A 16,855-nucleotide genomic window follows, 5' to 3' on the forward strand; every position below is an offset into this window, starting at 1 on the left:
TTTATTGGGCTTTTCTTTGGAAATCTGATGATAAGACAAGTTAACAACACCTAATTGTAATGAAATAATTAGAAAAAACAATACTCCAAAACACACAGGTAATTAAAATAAAGCAACAAAAATATATTGTAGTACTACTACTATTATAAATCTATTAGAAATAATGACTAAACATACTGAAATATTTTAGATTTACAGTATCTTCACATGCCAAGTGTTGAGTAAACTAGAACATTTTATCATACTGCTTTTTCTTTACACCAGTTTTTTGCCAAACGAACATTATTGGAACAATTTTGTTAAAAAATTATTTTATGAGAGACAAGACAGCATATGCTGTCCATTGGATGTTGTACATCTGTTCAGCTATGGGGTCTTTTTTTAAATTTAAATACAAGTGAGTTTTATCGAAATATACTAATGCTGCAGTTCCAATGACCAGCAATGTGTTGTGTAACAAAGCCGTATTTACAGCTACTATAAACTAGATATACAAAACAGAAAATATAGGAGATTAACAGGGTATAGGAGGGAAAATATTGTCAACAGACACTGTAAATATGGGTTAAAATGTTATGCATTATCACTTAGATTCAATTTTGAAAGCGAAAGGATAATGGGAATGAGTGTTAAAGCTGACTGATCTGCTTTATTTTAAAACACAGTTTCCAGCTTCAACCAGCAGTAAAGTTATCTTTTATCAAGGTATTTTTTTTCTTAGTGTCAGGTAAGTGTAGGTGGTTTTGTTTGTGTGTGTGTTTGTGTATGTGTTAGTACTGTATATGCACCTATGCACATGTGTTTGTATCTGTGAAGGGGGAGGGATGATGATGTGGAAGATGGGAGTGGATATAACTCATCCATCCATCCAAGGTATAAATTGTTCCAATGTTAAATGAATGAACATATTTGGTGAACAGCTCAAAAGGGTCCTGTGAGTAATTGTTTGGTTTTGAATGTTAAATGTTTTAATGATTAAATGTTTTTGTATGGCAAAATCCTTACAAGCTTTGGTCACATTTAAAATCTATATGCTACTGGAAAGCAATTTGACATTTTTTAAACTGTAATCAGTATTTGCCAAATGTATTAATACGGTACATTAGTTGTGCCTTATCTAAGGAATTCTCATATGAGTATTAGATCAAATACTTTTGCAGCAGTTATGCATGTTGGTCTATCACACAATGATACATTTATAAGAGATTTCTAATTCTGCTATTCTTTTATAGAGAATAGCCATTTGTCAATCAAACTAAATGACAAAATCAATTAGAGAGAATTAATTGAATTATGTAAATGGTTGTTTAATACGAATGAGTGACAAACCAAATTTACACCTGAGTCTTAGGTTTGCCACAGCTTTCAGAAGCATTGTAGCCTCTTTGAACTCATTTGAAGTCACTGATTTGGTTTGATTCAAAGTGTGAGATAGCGGGTGAAGTTCAATGAGTATTTAGCTGCTAAATGCTGTGTAGTTTGCGCAGTATTTTTTGAAAAACTAGTGGAGCAAAAACACAACTTTTAATGAATGGTGATATTAAGGTGTAGCATGTTTGAACAGACGATCATGCTTCAACAGGTTTTCCTTAATAATGTTTTAGGGTGATATGTCAATGCTGTTTTTTTCACAAATAATCTCCCAAGACTGGTAAAAGTCTGTCTTAATAAGCTTTCTCGTAATTTGTCTGAAAAAGAGAAAAAACTATTCCCAACAAACTAAGATTATACTAACACTTAGGAACCTACTCTTCTCTCTCCTCATTTTTACAGTGCTACAGTGGAATCAGTAAGACGTCCCGATGGGGCAGTTAACATCCAAACGCAAGGGGTCAAACCCAGGAAATCTCCCTCATGTCCAGCCTGCCGCCAGCGACGAAGGACCACCCATGTACTCTTCACACCGGTTTGATGGCAGCAGCCAACCTCAAGATGGCAACCACCAAATTCATCGAATGAGTATTGTGTCAGGCATGAGCTCAAGGTTTGTTTTGTTTGTCTTTGATGTGCATTTTTATTTTCCAAATCAGATTGTATTTGTAGAATTAGATGATTGGTCTTCTGTTTAATTAAAATAACACTTAATAACTGCTTTGTTCTGCTAACAGTGTGGGGCAGCCGGGCTCAAAGATGGAGTTGGATAAATCCTCCATCTACAGGACACTAGACAAGGTCCCAAAGCTGGAGCATTATTCTAATACACTGCCGCACAAGCAGGGAAAAATCCGACCTTCTTTGGCAGCTCTCCGCAGAGCCTTTAATGTAAGTAACTCATCTGTACGTTACAAATCTGTATGGAAATTGTATGTATTATATCTTCGCACTTTGGAGAAAATACAAGATATATATTTGTGGGCAAGAAGTTATGACATTTCACTGTAAAAAATTCAATTAAATAAATTCTTACTGCTTTAACAGGTTATTAGTTGGGTAACAACACTTTGGAGGGTAATTATGACAGATGTGTAATCACAGTTAATTTATATATCAGTTGCTAATCTATGTAAATATTATATGTTTATGGTCATGTATGATTATTGCTATTATTATTTTATTCTGTAAAGTCAACAAGAGCTATAAATAATGTTAAAGACTTGGTTAAAAGACAAGCAGCAGAATATGAGTAAATTCATGACTTTTATGAACTTTAAAGCATGATAACATTTTTAGTACAAATAAAAAAATAGAAATGGCTTAAAAATATGGACATATGAATAATATGCCTTTATAAAAGCTTATTAATCATCTTTATTTTATTTATATTTTTCTCAGGAAACAGAGGCACCAAATGGCACCACGGACCCAGGAATTAGTACTGAAGGTGGAATTGAAGAGACAGAAGGTCTAAATATGAAACCTCCTGTTAAACTGGGCTGGGTGGTTGGAGTCCAGGTAAGTGTCACAAAGATACTGAGGGCAAAACATAGTGTTCTAATGCTTATTTAAACTGTTTACACCTCGTGTGCTCTATGTGTAATCAATAGATAGGAATGATTTTTTTAAATTTAATTTTTGTTACAGATCCGTTGCATGCTAAACATCTGGGGAGTGATCATGTTTCTCCGCCTGTCGTGGATAACTGCTCAGGCAGGCATCTGTGAGTTGTCACTTCAATAAACTTCAATAAAGAGTGAAGTTATTACTTTGGATCAGCTAACCCTCTTCCACATCTTGGTTCTGCACTTTATTTATCACACCGTAGATTTAGAATATTAAATTAGATAGGTAGTGCCTGAATGCCACACAGACACAGGTACAGTACAGTTATTGTTCGTTTGAGGTTGTATTTGCCTAATACTAAGTCTTGCTACAGCTGGACTTTTATTATGTTGTTATATAAAAAAATATATAGAATTAAAGGAGGGTGTATTAACTTTTGTACATGAATGAATGTATAGTCAGAAAATCTAAAACGTATGTTGGTACATATGATAATAGTGATTAATACCTTCTTTGTTCTTATCTCAGTGTTGACCTGTCTTATGGTAATACTGTCTGTAACAGTGACCATAACAACTGTCCTTGCGATTTCTGCTATTGCCACCAATGGAAAAACAGTATCAGGTCAGTCACTTCCTGTGTCTGTTCGTCTGAACATCAGTCATTAAACATTTTTGTTTCAACAGCTTTAGAACAAAGAACATACATGTTTAAGTAGTTTGTACAATGTTTTTAACAAATTTTGTTTTGATTTGTGCATCTGTAGTATTTTTACAATCTATACCATGATACCATACTTATTTATGTTTTTTTTTTAGGTGGGCCATATTTTATGGTATCCCGGTCTCTGGGCCCTGAAATTGGTGGAGCAATCGGGTTGATCTTCGCTATTGCCAATGCTCTATCGTCTGCTCTCAATGCAGTTGGCTTTGCAGAGGTTGTCAGGGATTTAATGGTGGTACGTATTATTATTCACTATAGTGTTACCCAAGACACATAAATAAGCAAATGTGCATCCTGTTTTGAATGTAAAAACATGTTTTGAAGCTTTTGGGCATATAGGCTTTCTAAACTGTCTAGAATCTGTCATTGAATATTGACATTCCGAGGAACTTTGACAAAGTAAACAAGAAAAAAATGTAAATGCATACAGTCGATCAGAGTGATTATGAACTCAAATAATTGATATTTTAAGAATAGGTTCTAGGATGACTTTAACCTTTAATGTTTACCTATAACTTTGAATATATACTTTACGTGCATTTCTTGCTGTTTCTTTTACTGTATACGTTTGAACTGGCTTGGTTGATTAAAGGAATAGGGAAGAATTTTTTAAGCTGGTGTTACATGACAATAGGTATTAGAAAATAGAAATATTCTTGGAAACTGGAGCCTTGTAAACAACTTGGAAACAACCCTTGTTCTATGCAAAATGCACAAAGGCTCATAAAATATCAACAGGCACACTCCTCCTAACAAAATCAGCATCTTTCAAAGATATAGTATACATGTAATTAGTACAAGTACATGTTTTTTTATTTGTAATCAAAATTATATCCTACAGAGTTAGAGTACTTGCAGTTTGAGGTTGTGGTAGATAAAACTTGCTTCAACTGTGTTTGGATTGTATTTGTGCATATTTGACCCACTACGGTGTTTCTCCAAGGTGGTTAGTGTTTGGATTTATTGTTTAGATAGAAACAAGTGGGTGGAACTACAGATCCCCCCTGACAGGTGGTTGAATAGCAATCAATATGGACACAAGACACAATTTGCAGAAACAATCACATGTATGTGGTGGACCTGTTCAGAAAACTAAAGCTCAGAATGCGAAGAGGACTATGATAAAAAGTCATACTAACAGCTGAGTCTCAGTTGAACTTTAAAATGCAAGGAACAAGGATTGTTTTTGTGCATGTGTGACCTGCCGCTTTTTACAGTGTAGTTGCGTTCCTGCATATAAATCCAAATTTTATAACTGGAATTTGAGCTTTAAAAATCCCAAACTATTGCTTTCATGTAGAGCAATGGTACAACAATGGCCAATCCAGATAATATCGTTCGCATTGTGGGGGTGATCACAATGACTCTTCTTCTGCTGATATCATTGGCTGGAATGGAGTGGGAATCCAAGGTGAGCACATCATGAGACATTTCACTTGTTGTTTGAATTGACTCCAAATTTTCTTCTGTCTTACTCTCGATCATATGTTTTTATCTTTATTTTTTCCATTTATGTTGTTTTTTTTAGACTCAGATGTTGTTCTTTGTAGCTCTTATGATCTCGTTTATTGGCTATACGGTGGGAACAATCATCCCTAAGACCCTGGTAAAACAAGCTCAGGGCATCTTTGGATACAATGGTGAGTTTAGGCAGAACAAACCGATTTTAATACAAATTCATTTATAAGCAAAGAATATGTTAAATCTTCAGCAAATCTGTTTTTTGTTTTTTTTTCATTTAGAATCTAAAGGTTATGTTATCGTCACTCTTAACAAATCCGAGAATTTTACTTTAAGTTTATCTGAGACTCATTTGTTGACCGTATCAGGTGAGATCTTCGTAGCGAATCTGGTACCAGACTGGAGAGGACCAAGTGGCAACTTTTTCCAAATGTTTGCCATTTTCTTCCCTGCCACCAATGGTATTCTGACTGGAGTGAACATCAGCGGAGACCTCAAGGTATGACCACAAAGTAGAGTGATACAGCTAACAAGAACTATATAACTTGAATATATTTTTCATTTCTGCAGGACCCTAATGTTGGTATACCTAAAGGCACCCTCCTGGCTGTTTTCTGGACTACACTCAGCTATTTCGCTCTTCCTATAACTGTTGGTAAGCTCTGTACTAAATATGTTTTTCTTTAGCTTATTTAGCTGATTAATTAAGTTCTTGATGCCAACGACATTGCCAAATAGTCACTGCTCCTTTCTGTCCTCTGTTGCACACACACAAAAACACACACAACTGACCTCACTCACCTTTATTAGCTCTGCCATTTTCTGCCACTCTTACATGAACCCTATTGTAATAAGTTTCTTCAGTATGAACCTAGCCAATTTTGTCTTACTCCTTGCCTGCTCAGTTGGTGAGCTCATGTCATGTCCTTCGGATTCTTGTTCATTAAATATAACAGGAATGACTTCCGGCACCTTTGTCAGATTTAAGCACATGCATTAATTTGAACTCAGGAAGAACTGTTTGGGCTTCGGAGGTCAAAGGTTAGAGTTGCTGACCTCATGGTCATCCCATTTTTTTAAACACAAATCATAGGAATTCTGTGATGGAATTTCATTGCATTAGGCAAACAGCTTGACTGGATGAACTGATTAAATTAGTCAAAAGTCAAGATTCATCAATCCACACTGTCCGTTTCATTCTTGTGATTGCAATATAATAGTAACGCCTCAAAGGATTTTTTTCACATTTTGGCTCAAATATTTATATCAATAGTTATATCAGAGGTCACAGTCACTGAATGTCAGTACATTTGGACTTAAAGTGCCTTGAAAAATTATTATTACCCATTGAACTTTTCTACATTTTGTCTTGTTTCAACCACAAGCATAAATGTATTTAATGGGGATTTTATGTGATAGACCAACACAAAGCGGTACATCATTGTGAAGTGAAAGGATAATGATTAATGGTTTTCAAAACTTTTCACAAATCAATATCTCAAAACTGTGGCATGCATTTGTATTCAGCCTCCTTTAATCTGATACCACTAACTAAAATCCAGTGAAACCAATGGCCTTCAGAAGTCACACAATTAGTAAAAAGAGTCCATCTGTGTGTAATTTAATCTCAGCATAAATACAGCTGTTCTGTGAAGCACTCAGACGTTTGTTAAAGAACATTGGTGAAAATAGCATCTTTAAGTTCAAGGAACACACCAGACAGGTCAGGGATAAAATTGTGGAGTAGTTTAAGGCAGGGTTAGGTTATAAATAAATATCCCAAGCTTTGAAAATCTCACGGAGCACTGTACAACCTATCATCTGAAAATGGAGTATGACACAACTGCAAACGTACCAAGACAGGAAAGCTGTCCCCCTAAACTGACAGGCAGGGCATGGAGGTTGCTACACAACTGTGTTAAGTTCGCTGATGACATGACCGTGGTGGGACTGATCAGCAAGAATGATGAGACAGCATACAGAGATGATATGAACTAACGGACTGGTGCAGTAAGAACAACCTCTCTCTGAATGTTGACAAAACCAAGGAAATGGTTGTCCATTTCAGGAGAGCACAGCAGGATCACACCCCGCTGAACATCAATGGCTCCTCACTTGAGATCTTTAAGAAGACCAAATTCCTCTGTGTCCACCTAGAGAAGACTCTGAGCTGGTCCCTGAACACCCACTCCATCGTCAAGAAAGACCAAACAGCTCCTCTACTTTTTGAGGAGGCTGAGGAAAGCTCATCTCCTGCCACCCATCCTCACCACATTCTACAGGGGGACCATAGAGTGTCTTGAGCAGTTGCATCACTGCCTGGTTTGGGAACTGCACCACGTTAGATCACAAGACCCTACAGCGCATCGTGAGAAAAGCTGAAAAGATTACTGGAGCCCCCCTGCCCTCCATCACAGACATATACACCATGCACTGCATCTGCAAAGTCACCAGCATTGTGGATGATCACACACACCCCTCACACACACTGTTCACCCTCCTGCCTTCTGGAAAATCATTTAGAAGCATCAGGACAGACATCCAGAATGTGCAACAGCTTTTTTCCTCAGGCCATCAGATTCCTTAACAGTCAGGGACTGAGTTGACACACACACACACACACACACACACATACACACACGCTATTACTAACTTCACACTCCATTCAACTGAGGGACTATTTGCACTACCTCTGAAGCTGCTTATGTTTGCATATCTAAATATGCAAACAAACAATTTTTGCACATTCACTTCAACAAGACTGTATTTATTTGTAAAATTAGTACTACTAAATTACCTAATATTACTGCAAACTATTAGTCGGTGCTACACTGTCATTTGTCTTTGTTGTATGTCTTACACAACGTTGTTCCATTCTACTCTCTATACGACTGTTTTGAAACGAGGATTGAAATGACAAAAAAGAACCTTTAACCTTGAGAGTATTAATCAGAGAAGCATCTAAGAGGCCCAACTCTAGAGGATCTGCAGAGATCCACAGCTCAGGTGGGAGAATCTGTCCACAGGACAACTATTAGTCGTGTACTCCACAAATCTGGCTTTAAAGGAAGATTGGCAAGAACAAAGTCACTGTCGAAACAAAGCAATAGGAAGTCCCCACAAGCCTTGAGGGGGACACAGCAAACATGTGGAAGAAGGCGCTCTGTTCAGTTGAGACCAAAATGGAACATTTTAGCTTAAATGCAAAATGTTATGTGTGGCTGAAACCTAAGACTGCACATAACCCTGAGCACACCACCCCCACCCTTAAAGATGGTGGTAGCATCATGATGCTGAGGGGATCCTTTTCTTCAGCAGGGACAGGAAGTTGGTCAGAGTTGATGGGAAGATGGATGGAACTATATTGCAATTACAGACTTGCAGCTGTAATTGCAGCAAAAGGTGGTTTTACAAAGTATTGACTCAGGGGGACTGAATATAAGTATACGCCACATTTTTCAGATTTTTATTTGTATAAATTTTGGAAACCATTTAAGATTTTCCTTTCACTTCACAATTATGTACCACTATCACATAAAATCCCAATAAGATTTATTTACATTTGTGGTTATAACATGACAAAATGTGAAGATTTAATTTTCTTTTTCCAGGCACTGTAGTTACTTTTCGGACAATCACAATTAGCATATATTTACTTTTTGTACATAGAAACAGATGATGGCATGGGAAATGTACCCAAACTCATTATGCTTAAACAAAATCTCACAAAAGAAAGACCTGATTCAAAAGTAGCCCCAGTTAGTGTGAACCAATCTTAATACAATCTATACAAAATTCTGTGGATCAGAATTAGCACAAACAAAAAAGAAAATCCAACCTAGCTACATTAGGAAGCACCAGATGACAGGCAGGTGTGCTCAAAAAGAATGCATTCTGAAATATAATTTTCTCCAGGGGCGTGTGTTCTACGGGACGCTTCTGGGAATATAACTGACCAGATACCGGCAAACTCCACAGGGCCCTGTGTGGGTCTGGCATGTCACTTTGGGTGGAACTTCACAGACTGCATCCAGACCCAATCTTGTCAGTATGGTCTGTCCAACAATTTACAGGTAACATCTAGTCTTGCTGCATTATGGCCCAGTGCTTTTTATTGCAGAAATATCTGAAATCTGAAAGCAGTCATATTTTCTATTATCCTCAATCATTATTAAACTAATTCCTACACTGGATTAGTAAAATTAGCCAGTTTACCTTAAATATAAATGCTTATTTTTAGTGCTAATGAATGTGTGTTTGCAATTGTTATGTTGAATATAAAAATATGTTTATTGCAGTTTCTCATATTGTTAATAATGACCATTTCCAAACAGGTACTGGGACAAATTTCGGCCAACTTCTACCTGATCACTCTTGGTGTATTTGCAGCCAGCTTGTCATCTGCTCTAAGCTACCTAGTGTCTGCCCCTAAAATCCTCCAGGTAAGATGCCACATTTACAACCCAGAGTTAAAATTACACATCTCTGCAGCTGTAACAAGGCAACACAATTTCCCCATGGGATCAATAGCTTAGTTTGAATCTTAAATCTTAATGAAAAGCAGCATATAAATGTATAATTAAGTGAACTGAAATAATAATAAATATAATTAACTTTTGTGGGCTGCAATGTTTTGTTTTTAAGCTTTTATTTTCTTTCTTACCTGCCAGTGTCTGTGCAGAGACAACATATACCCATACATTGGATTCTTTGAAAAGGGTTATGGAAGAAGTGATGAACCACTCCGGGCCTACCTTCTCACCTATATTATTTGTATCATTTTTATTTGTATTGGTGAGTTGACCTAATACTGTTGTTGTTCTGTTACTAAAATTAATGATTTAAACATTTGTATGTTTTTAAATATCCCCTCTTTGTCATCACAGCTGAGCTGGACATCATTGCAGCCTTGATCTCAAACTTCTTCCTGTGCTCTTACGTCCTCATAAATTTCACCTGCTTTCATGCTTCAATCACAAAGTCCCCCGGTGAGTAAGCTACCCACACACACACAAAAGTTCTCCAGAGTAAATTAGAAGAAAGTGGGTTAATAAATTGACTTTAATGTTGCGCAATAAACTAATAATTTCTCTATTTGCCCAAACATATTTGTCAATTGTCACTTTTTTCCAGAATGACTAATGTTTCTTGTTTTATTATGTGTCCTGTTATTAATGATGAATTGTTTAATATTACAGAAATGTCTATATATTGTTTATATATGTAATCTATGTTAAATTTGCACTGTTATTGTATTGTCATCCCTTATTGCTTTACAAATAATAACTTTAGAAATGGCTTTCGAGGCTGATAAATCTATTTAGATTTTCTCAAGACATAGCGAACGTAAAGAGACAGGGGTGTGACTGTGTGAGATTATAGCTTTTGTGTTATCCCGCTTGAAATGGCTGTGTTTCTCATTTCACCGTTTTAGGTTGGAGGCCTTCTTTCAAATACTACAATAACTGGGTGTGTATGTATGGAGCACTGGCCTCTCTAGTACTGATGTTCCTACTGACCTGGTGGGCAGCTCTTGTCACCTTCATTGTCGTCATCTTGCTATTTCTATATGTCAGCTACAAAAAGCCACGTGAGTTGACTAGACTGGGGTCTATGTAAATCTGACCTGCATAATTTTCCACACGTTGCCACATTTACGCTTCAGTTCTCTGATACCTGCATCACTCACAGCAATTGTTTTATTTTTAATTCTACAGAGGTAAACTGGGGATCCTCAGTGCAGGCAGGTACCTACAACATGGCTTTGTCGTACTCTGTCTCTCTCTCTGGTGTGGAGGATCATGTCAAAAATTATAGGTGAGAGACCAAAATTCTTACTTACATAGTACCGTTACATGCACTTACATGACACGGAAAGGGTTGACTTTCAATCTAATATGTTAAGTATTTGTTACTTAATTTAATGTCATACTAGAACTAAAACTGTATTGACAATTTATTTTTCAGAGTTGATTGTTGCCCTTAGACCCTGTGTCTTTTCTGGTTTGTCTTTTCAGACCTCAGTGTATTGTCCTGACTGGGCCACCAAACCAGAGACCTGCACTGGTTGACTTTGTTGGCTGTTTTACCAAACGAACAAGCCTCATGATCTGTGGAGACATAATCATGGTTTGTTTCAACAATTCTGCGCCAAAGAAAATACAAGAGAAAATGTGTGATCTCCTCCTGATCCTTACTGTAGTTTTTCAGCTTTCACCATCTATGATGAACACAATTGACTTGCATTTCTCTTTCATTGTCTTGCCATGTTGTGTAAAGATATTTTTGAATTCCTGACTGTTGTAGGAGCAGGAAAGGCAGATTCAGCCACATATTACCACAGACTGGTTGGTAAAATGGCTGAACAAGAGAAAGGTGCGATCATTTTATACTCCCTTCGTGGCAGAGAGCCTCAGAGTTGGAACTCAAAATTTGCTGCAGGTACAGTATCCATTAGTTAACATGATGTGTGTTTTATCTTTTAATAATTACAGCTTTAATTGTATAAAATGTAGCTTTATCTGACATCAGATGATAGAATCTGGGTTTGCTTATTTTACATCTACTTACAATAAAAGCTCATTTATTTGATTAACTTTATTAATTTGCTTTAACTAATATGCTTTTTATTTTCATTTTTTATTGTAATCAAGGCTTCTGGTCTTGGCAAATTGAAGCCCAACACCCTTGTCCTTGGCTTTAAATCAAACTGGAGGGACAGTTCTGTAGAAAGCCTTGAAGATTATGTCCAAACCATATAGTAAGTTATTAAATATTAATGTTTCAGTAAAAAAAGTAAAACAGGAAATTCTTGCAATGCCTTGAAGTAGGAAAGTCATGTTTCTTAATTTTAAGTTAATACTGGTGCTCACCATAGCAACAGTTGATGTAGATTATGTTTGTAGGGCAAAACTGCAAAAATATAAAGTAATTTGTGGCAGTATCAATCCGCAATATTAATCTTTGTCTCTTGCTTCTTATGTTTTAGTGATACTTTTGATTCCAACTACAGTATATGTATCTTGAGGATGATGGATGGGCTGGATGCCTTTGACCAGTTTGATTGTGAAGGTGTGAAATTATACACTTATTTGAATTCCCTATACGTAAATTCCTTCAACATGACATCCTGTGTTTGTATAATTAAAGCAATAGCTGAGGACAAATTGTCTGTCTTTTAGTAAACCAGGGCTTTGAGTCAGATGAAGCTATTGCAATTGATGACCAACCAGATACTGAGAAAGAATCCGGTGAGTGCTCTCTGTATGCAAATATACGCATTAGATTACTCTACTCTGAAATTGTACAGCAATTCTGTGAGGGACCATTTGAACAATAAATGAAGAAATGGAACAAGCAGATGCCAAATATAATGTAGGGTTTGGGATTTTTAAGTCATTGTGAACTAAAATGGTATTCCAACATTTATAATTTTACAATTATAATTATATATATAATTTATTTATAAGAATATAAGGGGATAAGTAATTATAGAATGACCCATCACCTCATTCTTCCTCCTCTTGCTAAAACAGGTGAAGGCATTTCTGATAAAGGCCTGAGCGATCAGATCAAGACAGTGTTTCAGAATGACCAAGGGAAGAAGAACATTGATGTCTACTGGGTAGCCGATGATGGAGGTGAGTCCAGAGAGAAGTTAGATGTAACACAACAAGGATAATGCAATGAATACATGTAAAGCATGATGTGGATAATGTATATTAAAAGCATGTAATGCATTAAGTGAATTGCGTATAGTTGTTCAGTAATAATCAGATGCAATGTCTTCATGAGATTATTTCATTATTTTATTTTTTTGTCCTTTTATGCTTATCGCATGAGTTCAGGGTCACCACAGCCGATCATTGTCCGCATGTTGATTTGGCACAGTTTTTACACTGGATGCTTTTCCTGACACAACCCTCCCCAATTTCTACCGGGCTTAGACCGGCACTGCACAGCTGGGGATGGGAATGGGCTTTTAGCAGTTCAGTGTTGCCCAGCCGCCCCCATGAGATTATTAAAAGCGAGTTGAATTATCTCCTGTAGCCCCTCATTCCCCACAAAAGTAATTACTCTGCAGGCTCACCTGTATTGTGACCCAGAGAAATGTAGGATGGCGAAGGAGTAGGAAGGCAAAAACAGATAATTGTATATGATGGTAGATGGAACAGGGGACGATAGCAGGATGTTGAGGGATGCACTGTAGAGGAGGCCGGGGAAATATGTGAAGTGGTGTGGAGATCTCTGTGTGTGAGAGATTGAGAGAAAAAGAACTCGAAACTTGGGTTGGATAAGAGAGTGAGGGTTCTTACGGGAGGACAGAAGACTGAAGGTCTCTCTGTAGTAGAGTCACGGCACAGATGAGAAGCCGGCACAGGGGGAAGGACGGGACAACGAGGAGAACCATATGCGGCTGATTAAATTAATAATTTGAGTTGGATTCTCTTTCTTAGCTGATGACCATCTTTTTCTTCTCCTCTTTTAAGGTCTGACACTGCTGGTACCATACCTGCTCACCAGGAGGAAGCGCTGGAGCAAGTGTAAGGTCAGGGTCTTCATCGTGGGAGATGATCAAAACATGGATGAACGCCGCAAAGAGTAGGTTTTTTTTTGTCTCCTGTGTGGCTTCTGGGATAAATACACCAGTGAGGTCTGCACCAAACACTTAACAATATAACAAAAACGGTTTCCGTCATGTCTGTGTAGTTACTGTGTTTTAATTCACAGAATAGGATGTTTTTAGAAAATAAATATCCAAATACAATCATGTAAATCTGGAAAATCAAGAAAATAATTGTAGGAGTAAAGTTCCACTTTTACTACACAAACGTCTACATGCATATTTTGACTAACTTAAAACTTGGAATGTTGCTTATATGGACCACAATTAAATTTTGACATGTCATGATCTGCATTTATACAATCGCTTATGTTATAAGGAGTTATGTTTATTTTAAATCCCCCTGCATTTAATCATGTAAGCTGTATTTTGTGTCAACTTCTATTCTATCCTGTAAGATTACATGCTGTAACAAGATTTGTGGAAACTTTGTTTCAGAATGCTGGAGCTGCTGAAGAGGTTTCGTCTGGACTTCCATGAAGTTATAGTCATGACTGACACTGAGAAGCGTCCACACTCCAGGAAGTATGTCAACACAAGCCTTACACTGACATTCAAAGTTACATCAAACTGTCCATTCAGTGAAAACTGGACATATGTACCATCACAGAGTTGCCAGTTTCACTCCTTTGGATGATAATATGTTTTAAATGTTTGCTAAATCTAAAAAAGCAATTATAACACGTTAAAGCCAAAATGCACAGTATTGGAATTGTTGCAGTGGTAATTGTAAAGAACAAACCTCACAGCATTTTCACTGGCCGTCATGTCATCACAGCATATGAAAAAATTTAGTTACAATCACATATTCACAGATGACTAAATTACCTTGTTTTTAGGATCTTTTATTATCTGACAAATTTTTGATCCATTTAGTGATATTACCATGTTTTAAACACAGTAGTTGCTGTAAGCTCACCATTTGCTTGTGTAACCCTATCAGGCCAAAACCAGATCCCTATGGGCTTTTCACATTTGATTTATCTCTCTGTCCTACACAGCTCACTGGCTTTTGTCCCGTTGTTCTTGTTGTTTTTCAGCCTGAACAGGTTTTTGGACAGTGTTGCCCCGTTCAGGCTGTATGATGAACAGAAGGAAAGCGCCTCCGTTCAAGATTTGAGACATAATGCTCAATGGAAAATATCTGACAAAGAGTTTGAGGTTTTCAAACCCAAGGTGTGTGTATACATCATACATGTAAAACGACATTCTGTACCTATTAATGTAACCCTCTTTTTCAAATACCTCTGTTTATTAGATCTATTACCTAAATGAATGGGGACAGTAGGCGACATTATATGTCCCCTCTCTTTGTAGCTTCAGTGTGTCCCTTACTTCATTCTTTCTTCATTCACAGTCTGAGAGAAAAGTGAGGTTGAATGAAATCATCAGGAAGAATTCACAAAATGCTGCCATCCTGCTTGTGTGAGTTTCATATTATTCCTCTAGTTCGAGACCTAAATGAAATATTTACAGCTTCCCTTATCTACCTAGCACAAAATAAGGGTTTAGCATTTAATGCAGAGTTTACTATATTGTGGGGCTTTAATTTTTTTAGATAGTAGCACTACAGTAGCCTCTGGGTAGATTTGTTGTAAACACTGTAATTATAGCACATTGTAAAACAAATCTGGATGCACTGATGTGCATAGTATGAACATTTCTCTGCAATTTCAAAGTTCAAAGTGTTTATTGTCATAAATTTGTTGCTCTAGCGGCCTAAATGGTATTTTTTTGCATTTTTTCCAGGACTCTTCCTGTACCACACAGTGACTGCCCCAGTGCTCTGTATATGGCCTGGCTGAATGCTCTGTCCTGTGGCCTCCACTGCCCCGTACTGTTTATAAGAGGAAACCAGGAGAATGTCCTTACTTACTACTGCGAGTGAATTCTGGGATCAATAAAAATGAAGAAATTAAATACATTTCCTGGAAACAAAGTTGTAAGCCTGCTCAAGTAGAATGAGTAATAAGCAAAAGAAGTGGCTGTAAAGGCTGTGCAACAAGTGCAGAGGAAGGGTAAACAAGCTTGTTGACATTAGAATATAAAGAAAATATTTCATTTATGTTCAATCTTTGTGTCTGACACTAACTAAAACAGTTCTTCTCAAAGGCTGGAAGACACCAACTCCCCTGTGCTTCAGAAACTCGAACATGAACTTTAGTTATTCATGTGCGCAAATGTGTTTAAATAACTTAAAATGTCAACATAAACTGGAAGAGTCGGGACCTTTTATGTAATATAAGTTTGACCTTATGTGAATACATATACTGTACAGATTGTTAATGTTTTTCTCTTTTTACTTATTTTGGTTTATTTACAGCCGTGTGTAGTGTACTATTATAAAGCTTTGTGTCATGGTTAAGGTGAATGACCTTCAGGGAATGTTATCCCCTTACTTTTCTTGCATATCCTTAAGTAATCTTTCCAGAATTGATTTGAGTATCTATATTTTGGAAGAATCTGGAAATAAAAATCTGTAACAAAAATATTTCAGCAAATATTTATGTTTTTTAAGGTTTAAAAATTTGGAAACTTTCTTCCTCACTGTGTTTTCTCTGCTCTGTCCTTTTGGAATTGTGTAAGTGAGAGCCATCTTAAACATACCAGCTTTATTAGGCACAGGTGGGCACCAACTGTATATTTAGTGTATCTGAAATTTTTTGTAGATCCAGATCCAGTTCGGCTCACAGCGGCCCACCTATCACCGGTGAGCCTCTTCAAATTAGCAGCAGAGTGAGGTTAAGTCACAAGGCTATTAGCCATTTATCTTGAATAAAAGCTTTACAGGGCTGAAGGTAATCAACTGATTAGCCTATACAATAGTTAGTAATAGACATGGGGGCGACTGTGACACAGGTGGTGGAGCAGTCATCCATGAGCCCCAGGTTTTGTGGTTTGACTCCCAGTTCCTCCTGGAGACATGTCAAAGTATCTGTGGACAAAAGACAATTATTTATGTGCAAGACAAATCTCTAGAACAGCCTTCTTCCACCTACGGAACATTGCCAAAATTAGAAGCATCCTGTCTCAAAGTGATGCCGAAAAACTAGTCCATGCATTTGTTACTTCTAGGTTGGATTGCTGTAATTCCCTACTTCTGGGGTG

At 37.0% G+C, this 16,855-nt stretch overlaps 1 protein-coding gene across 1 annotated transcript; it reads left to right on the forward strand.

Annotated features, from left to right (window-relative positions):
* The first annotated feature begins 868 nt into the window (after positions 1-868).
* LOC137136893 (solute carrier family 12 member 3-like) lies at positions 869-16,461 on the forward strand. Its single transcript, XM_067522670.1, has 28 exons — positions 869-934; positions 1,774-1,984; positions 2,109-2,262; positions 2,773-2,892; positions 3,022-3,097; positions 3,469-3,564; positions 3,759-3,898; positions 4,964-5,074; positions 5,192-5,303; positions 5,493-5,623; positions 5,695-5,779; positions 9,040-9,197; positions 9,459-9,566; positions 9,795-9,918; positions 10,011-10,112; positions 10,559-10,714; positions 10,842-10,941; positions 11,142-11,253; positions 11,431-11,565; positions 11,778-11,884; positions 12,113-12,195; positions 12,306-12,374; positions 12,660-12,764; positions 13,614-13,725; positions 14,186-14,272; positions 14,788-14,923; positions 15,105-15,172; positions 15,497-16,461. Exons 2-28 carry the CDS (start codon positions 1,803-1,805, stop codon positions 15,633-15,635), a joined length of 3,108 nt encoding a protein of 1,035 aa, XP_067378771.1. The 5' UTR covers positions 869-934; positions 1,774-1,802; the 3' UTR covers positions 15,636-16,461.
* The last annotated feature ends 394 nt before the right edge of the window (positions 16,462-16,855 follow it).

The sequence above is a fragment of the Channa argus genome, chromosome 12 (assembly GCF_033026475.1).
Source record: "Channa argus isolate prfri chromosome 12, Channa argus male v1.0, whole genome shotgun sequence".
Classification (NCBI taxonomy): Eukaryota; Metazoa; Chordata; class Actinopteri; order Anabantiformes; family Channidae; genus Channa; species Channa argus.

Excerpts from the sequence above, each read along its gene's own strand:
- LOC137136893 (XM_067522670.1), top strand. The coding sequence starts at position 1,803 with ATGGGGCAGTTAACATCCAAACGCAAGGGGTCAAACCCAGGAAATCTC. Across the intron at positions 2,263-2,772 it reads CTCTCCGCAGAGCCTTTAAT|GAAACAGAGGCACCAAATGG; the intron begins GTAAGTAACTCA and ends TATTTTTCTCAG. Across the intron at positions 5,624-5,694 it reads ACATCAGCGGAGACCTCAAG|GACCCTAATGTTGGTATACC; the intron begins GTATGACCACAA and ends TCATTTCTGCAG.